Source organism: Dendroctonus ponderosae, unplaced genomic scaffold (assembly GCF_020466585.1).
Source record: "Dendroctonus ponderosae isolate FM_Combo_2020 unplaced genomic scaffold, Dpon_F_20191213v2 Dpon_F_20191213_5, whole genome shotgun sequence".
NCBI classification, from domain to species: Eukaryota; Metazoa; Arthropoda; class Insecta; order Coleoptera; family Curculionidae; genus Dendroctonus; species Dendroctonus ponderosae.
The window spans coordinates 11,465,095-11,472,264 of record NW_026018715.1 but is presented as its reverse complement, the minus strand read 5'-3'; the positions used below and the strand labels follow the sequence as shown (position 1 = coordinate 11,472,264).

Genomic DNA, 7,170 nt, shown 5'->3' with positions numbered 1-7,170 from the left:
AAAATATGGGGTTGTATTTAAATTAATCAAGTTAGAGCCACTTAAAGTTCTTATTTGATTAGTTTAAATTTGTGGACACCCTGTATAACATGGTAACTTTACTATCATTGGGATATAAAATATTATATTTTGTTGCACTTCACTATAAATTACGCTTACATAACTTAAATAGTTCTAAAGTATCCAAAAATGCAATAATATCCAGGATATTCCATTTAAAAAAACGCAACTTTGATACCTTATTAGAGCCTTTGGGACACCCTGTACATTACAAAAATATTTTTAAAATGTGCGCTCGGTAGGCGTCGGACAATTCATAAAATAATACTTTTTAAAAATCAAACGGTTTAGCCGCAAACTTCCGTGCCGTATAGCGTGAATAACCCTGTATAAAGACAAGTGCACGGTTCTCTCTCGCTCGGACACGACCGCTCGCTAATCTTAAATTTCCATTAGTCCAGTCGTGTAAATATAATAGTGTGTAGTTTATGGGCCGTTCGTGTGTTCGTGAAGTCTGTTTTGGAACTCTTCCCTAACATTCCAGAAAACTTCACCGGGAATTGATAGACATTCTGCTACAATTCGACTTTTAAGATAATCAATATCAGCAGGTTGTGTTTGATAAACAATGGACTTAAGATGTCCCCAAAAAAAAAGTCTAAGGGTGTTCAATCCGGTGATCTTGGAGGCCATTCAATTGATCCCCTACTGCCAATCGATCTAACCGGGAATATCTTATCAATGTTAGGAAGAGTTCGAAAATATACTTTATTATTGTTTTGAAAATAGACAACGTTTTGAACAACTTATAAGATAATGCGTAAGTAGATTCTATGGGTTTTATTGTAAAATAATCAATAAATCTGAAATTAGTTGTTTAAACTAGATTTTCTTCCTGTTATGCAAGGGTTTTCACGGGGTAACCGAATATTCTAATCATTTAGCCCATAGGGAGACCCAATGGCATAATTTTTGTTCAAACACTAATCTGAAAAGCAAAATCTCAATGCAGGCAAATTTAATTGTTTCTGTAGCTTTGAAACGCAATTATTTGAAAACCTCTAGACAAAAAGCATCAAAGTAGTAACGAATATAAAGAGAATTGAACGCCCTTTAAAACGATATACCACTTGGCCCCCCCTCCCATTGAAGATTCTCAGGGTGACATCTACCCCTCCTAAGGGGTTGAAACAAGGAGGCTAAAAATATTCATTTAAAGTGTCCCCCTTACGAATAAAATTGACGGGTCTTTCCGATTTTTCATATTTTTAACTACAAGAAAGATATTAAGGGTGAGAAGTTTTCAAATTGACTCCCGGTATAATAGTGTGTAGTATGTGGGCCGCTGGATGCGTTTTCGTCCGAACTGCTTCCGTCAGAAAAAGAAAAGCTCGTCCACTAGATCCGAAATGATTCGTACGAATTCGGACGAAATTATCGTCACTTCTGTTGGTCCGCAACTTTCCTGTTGGGGCTGAAATGGAACTGAACTCACCTGGTAGATTAGCAGGTTCAGTTTGCTTCTTGATCTGCTGGGTGGCAGTGTTCGGTTCCGAGGGATGAGTGGGGTGGTGGTTCTCCAGCTCGTTGGAACACATGGGCATGTTGGCTGAAAGCGTTCTCTGAATGTCCTCTTGCGACAGATCCAGAGTTTCGTTGAAAAATCCCCGGTTTATTATTGAGGAACCGTCGCTCTTGCTTACCAGCGTTCCGTTGGAGTCAGTACCTACGCAAATAACAGGGGAATGTGCCTTGATTGGCACTGAAACTGACCCAAAAAACACAACATACCAAGCAAAACCACGGTGTTTTCGCAATAATTCTGATGTTGCTTGAAGTCTGTATTGTTGGAATCGTCCGGGCCAGTGTCCATCATTTTGGAAGGAGTGGAAGGCGCACTGGACATCACCACTTCACTTTGGGACTGAGATCTGAAAATGGACCGTCTAAGAACCATCCGCAGGAGAAAGATTCCGTTTAATAGGTTAGTGAAAATGGACAGAAGCTGGTTTGGAGCCTTACATGTTGTTCCTGGATTGCGGATGTTGCTGAACAGTGGCGTTCCCGTAAATATTGCCATCGAAAAATGATTGTCGGACGTTTTCGCTTATCTCCATTTTGCTCTCCGTTGGCGGTTTGTTTTTCGCCTCTTGCTTGCTGTTGCCCGCGTGCAGACACGAAGACGTGCTGGTCGTATCCATTACTTCCTGCTTGAGCACTAGATGGCTTTGGGAGGAAATATCTCGTTGCTAAAAGCACTCGAAGCCACTTTGATCCTTACTACCTTGTTCGCTGTTCTTTGATTATCCCTCGGTTGGTGTTGCATGTCATGAAGTTGGCCACCGACACCGGATTGACCAGGTTTTGATGATTTGTACTATTGGTATTGCTGTTGAGGATCAGGAGGCCTCCACTACCTTGAATTTGCGACAAACTCAAAACCAGAGGAGGAGTATTGCTGGAACTGGATGAGCAATTACTGGCATTTTGCGCGGATAACTGGGAGCTTCGGTCTCTGGAATACACTCTTGGGGTGCTGTGGTGGTTGTTGACGTGAAGCGATCCAGAGCCGGTCGTAGAAGACACCTGGATAATCGGGAACGAGGGTTTAGATGCACAGTTGGAAACACCGTGCTGAATCATTGCCTGATTGTTGCTTTCTGAACTGGAATTTCTGGAATTTGTACTGGAGCTGGGGAGAGGAGAGCCGGACTTGGCCGATGTTATCCTGCGCATTGGATGCGAACAGCTTTTTCCATCGGCACAAGTGGAGTCTGGACAGCCGCATTCCAACTGTTTCACCTGGAATAGATTGCCTTCTTTTATTTACGATCCATGCCGGTTAATCTCGTACGTACTAAAGCTGCTTGTCTAGCCACTCGTTGTTTTTCCATTAGCTGGCTTACGATCGCTTCCACCGTCTCGGCGGTCTGCAATTTAAAATTCTGTAAAAAAACATTCACGCTGAGGGTTTTTAATCTTGAGCGGCAACTCTTGAGTGGAAATCTTCGCCTACCGATATTTCCAGTTCGTTGTTCAGGTCGGGTTCATCTTCACTAAAAAACATCGGTTTCAATTGCGACACCAACTCGTCCTTAGTCCACTCTTTCTTATCCGCCCATAGAGCCAAGTTCGGTGTTATCACAGCCAGTTTGTTGTCGTCCGGATACGGGACGTTCAGGTAGTGGACAAGGACAATGTCCGGATTCTTCAACCAAAACAAATCAAAGTGAATTTCCACATTTATTTTGTTATCTAGCGGCGATTCACTACGGACTAATACTAGGAAAATTTGATTGTTTCTTTAGTGGTTTCAAAAGTTCCGCAATTAGTCCTCAGTAAATTGAATAGAAATTGAAAAATTGACATACTACCTGAAGAAGCCAGTAACATCTGCGGTGAAACGTTGGCAGAATTGCCGAGTGCACGTAACAACCATAGATGCACTGAAAAATAGAAGCCGGATTCAATTTTTAGCATTAAAGTTGTGCTATTTGATGTTTGCTGTCCTGGGTTTTAAAAAGTGTTTTTAACAATTGCCAAAGTTCACATCGTCAATTTTATACGTAAATTCGGACAAAACGCGTTTTAAGTCTGTAAAAATGTAATAGAAATTCTGGTGTAAGATTGAGCGTTTTGAACCTAATCCGATATCTTTAGGGCGTTAAAACAACATTATTTAAACAGAAATGAGACGGAGAAGGCAAACGGGGCTTACTTATATCGACCAAAGAAGGGTCCCAAAACTGAATGTTTAAAAAATATTTGCTGCTGGCGATGCAGGGAATTTTTAAACCATTTATTATAAGACACTTTGGCAAAAGTGGAGAGAAGTGAGCACAGGAAGCGGATTATTCAAACCATATTTTCTAGCCATAAAAAATGGAAGGATCTTTTCCTGGCATCCTCAATAAAACTTATTTTCTCTTTATCATGTACCTAGACGATTTTCACAAGAGTTTAGCATTAACTTAAACAGTTTAATGCCTTGAAAATTCTAAGAAAATCAAGCCTTTGGCAATTTTCAACTATACGCAGGCGGGCTTTTTTAAGCTTGACTATTTTGGGTGACCCTCCCTTTGAATTGCTTGATTCTTCTCTCCTGTTTGTAATTTTGCCTATTTATTTTATTGTTGCACGAAATTGTCTTTGAACCTTTTGGTTCTTCAGTTTTGATGCACATTTCGTAATGTTCTAAGGCAACAATTTTGTCCAACCATAAAATAAATAGAAACAAAAAATGAATACAGAAGGGAAGAATGAAACAATTCAAATCAAAGGTCAATAAAATAGACAAGCCTTAAAACCTTAACAGCCTTAGCCCGGTTGAAAATGGAAATCTTTTTGAATTAATTTCCGTTGAATTGAATTGTCTGATTCTTTCATCCGTTATTTGTCTATTTTATTGTTGCCTAAGTCGAAAAATACGAAATGTACAGAAAAAGTGAAGAAACAAAACTGTAAAGTTTAAGTTAATGATAGCACAACACTTAAAAACAAACAGTATTTTCTTAGAAATGAAAAATAGTAGGTAAATATGGGCCAGGAAGAAACAATATCTTATTAGGCTTCCAAGTTTCATTAGATCCGAAAGACTATGCATTTTTTCCACTTTTATCCAGTGTTATTTTGCAATGATTATTGTTAATATCTTCATGTATTGCTTACTCTTTTCCATCGCTTTGTTACTATTTATTTTTTTTATTGCATGACAATTTAACTTGCTCCAATCCCACGTAAACTTATTTTAAAAAGCAATGGCAAATGGATCAACGAGGAGAAAAAATGTGAAAAATCGAGCACTTGCTAAACTGAAATCATTAATAAATAAAAATACAAAAACTGCAAAAAGAATTTACACATGCATGATGTAAGAACTGGATGGAATCGCTTTAGAATATTTTACAACTAAGAATGAAATTTTATGAGTTTTAAACAAAATTAAATACCGAATGCTTACAGAATAGTCAGTCACGATTAAAGAAACAAATTTCAGAAAATTAAATACATTAAAAGCATCTTCAATTGCTGCTGAACTTTCCGAAGATTCTTCGAATTTTCGGTGCTTATGAAGAGTTCGAGGTCGTGTCACACAGTGATCAAAATCGGCTTTTCCAAGTCTATAAGCGATTTTAAAACACACGTTTTCTAGACTGGGTCTGCATTTTCAAACTAATGTAAATTTTTAACTTCCAATTGGAAAACTTTTTTACGTTTTGCTTTCCTCCGAACCTCAATTCGTATGGTTTTTGAAGAGCTAAGTTTAGACTTCGCCGGGGTTCAAAGTTACTGAGCTTTTTTGCTCGGCATCCCACATAACCACTTAACTCTTTAAACGATAGATCTTGAGAAAAAAAGTTGATAACACAGAAAATATATTTTGAGACGGTTTAGGGAGTAAACTGTTGAAAAAATAGGACACAGACATTAGTTTGATCAACAGCCAGTTCGATAAGGTCCAGTGAATTTCTTCAGCCAATGGCTCGAAAAACAGTGGCGATAAAAAGCTCCTCATTGGGATCGACTGGAAAAAGCCCAAGATTATCATTAATTAGAGCGTTCGATAACGTCAGTGCGAAAGCTCCGCCACTCGAAACCGAATGACTGAATTGAGTGCTTTAGAGCTGTCCAACGGAAAACGTAACCATTCAGGCTGTTGAATTAAACCGAATTAAAGAGGAACATTTTATCTTTTTCTGGGAATCTAAGGGTGGTAAAAGGTTTTATTCGGGGCGCTTCACATTAGACAAATTCAATTGATAGGACAGTTTGTCCAATTTCTGTTGTCGGGGATTGCGATGGGACAAACGGGCCGAAGCGTTTGTAAAAATGCTATTCAATTTTCCAACCCAGTAATTTGTATCGGGATTTTAAAGCTTTGCCCAAATGGTTCGCATAATAATTGGACAGCGGAGCTTCAGGTGTTTAGTGCAACTCAGTTATTTTTTCTCTAAACCTCTTGATAAATGCAGATTTTGCTGTTAATTATCGGAGCTGTTCGCTCTCAACAAAAGAGTGTGCTAATCTTAATTGGATTATCTTTACGATGGCCAATTTAGGGTGAGCCTTTCCCAAAAGCGAGCCGGTCCGACATTATAACGATTAGCTAATTAAACGCTCTGAATTAGCAAAAATGTTCGTTTTGGGGGCTTTGACGATAAATCACGGCAAAGATGTTGTCGCTGACAATTTGGCTCAAAAGCGAATGTATCAGAAAAACTGGGAGTGAAAGAAATGACAAAATGAACTAGAATAAGGGCGAAAGAAAATGAACGACAACGAAGAAGAAAGTCAAAGATTGGCAAAGGAACCGGGAAACAACCTGATGTTAACGAACTAAATTAAACATGTAAATAGTTCACTCACGAGAATGAATGGATGAGTGAAGGAACGAATGACAATTTGGTTCGAAAGCAAAATGTAGCAAAGTGGAAGAAATAAAAAAGTGAAGCAGAATAGGGGCGAAAGAAAACGAACAACAACGAAGAAACCCGGAAACAACCTGAAGTTAAAGAACCGAATTAAACAGGAAATAATTGCGGTCTTTGTTATTAAATCTTCCACTCAGTGAACAGAAGAAGAGAAAGATCGGCTCCCTTTTACGCAATTAATGGGGCTTTAATAAGGCAAAGTGGCACCTGGCCCACTTTATCTCACTGATCCATTAGCGCTAGAAGAAACACATTAAACAGTTTCACCGCGCTTAGCAAAACGCCTTTTTTCCGAATCATTTTTATATCCGAAATCTGTGCAATTTAAGCAAAGATTAATGTTTTTAAACGCCGGTTAATTAACCCAAACAATTACCCCGTCTTAACGGCGCCGAGGCACGAAAAAAGGAAATAAAGCGGAATTAGTTTTGCTGCGAGGCGAAACAAATATTATTTTTCGCTTTTCGCGCCGTTTGCCCGCTTTTTTCGGCTTTGGATTCAACGAAATGGACCGTTTTGGTGTTGGCGTAATTTACCTCTGTTCCCTGCACTTTGAGTTTCATGTGGTCTTCTCTGGTCGTTTTTCCATCTTTGCGCTTTTTCCAGCAGTATCCGTCTCGACGGTAGCGCACCTTTTTCCTGCTGTACAACAACATGGAACCACTTTTCGGCCTGCAAAAACACACTAATTAATTTTATAGAAGAACACAGCAAAAACAACAATAAAGTTTCGGTTTTT

General features: G+C 38.9%; 1 protein-coding gene across 2 annotated transcripts in view; it reads right to left on the bottom strand.

The window, feature by feature from the left end:
- Positions 1-7,170, bottom strand: part of LOC109545393 (calmodulin-binding transcription activator 2) — a 70,515-nt gene that overhangs the window by 55,713 nt on the left and 7,632 nt on the right. The window contains exons 2-10 of one of the 2 annotated variants that reach the window (XM_048666346.1): positions 6,968-7,103; positions 3,375-3,446; positions 3,017-3,208; positions 2,859-2,945; positions 2,647-2,802; positions 2,285-2,586; positions 2,023-2,226; positions 1,792-1,946; positions 1,496-1,726 (exon numbers count right to left, since the gene is read on the bottom strand). In XM_048666346.1, coding sequence (XP_048522303.1) covers positions 1,496-1,726; positions 1,792-1,946; positions 2,023-2,226; positions 2,285-2,586; positions 2,647-2,802; positions 2,859-2,945; positions 3,017-3,208; positions 3,375-3,446; positions 6,968-7,087 — 1,519 coding nt within the window. In that variant the 5' untranslated portion in view covers positions 7,088-7,103. The remainder of the gene's footprint in view (positions 1-1,495; positions 1,727-1,791; positions 1,947-2,022; positions 2,227-2,284; positions 2,587-2,646; positions 2,803-2,858; positions 2,946-3,016; positions 3,209-3,374; positions 3,447-6,967; positions 7,104-7,170) is intronic. The other variant, XM_048666347.1, reaches the window with a different exon arrangement.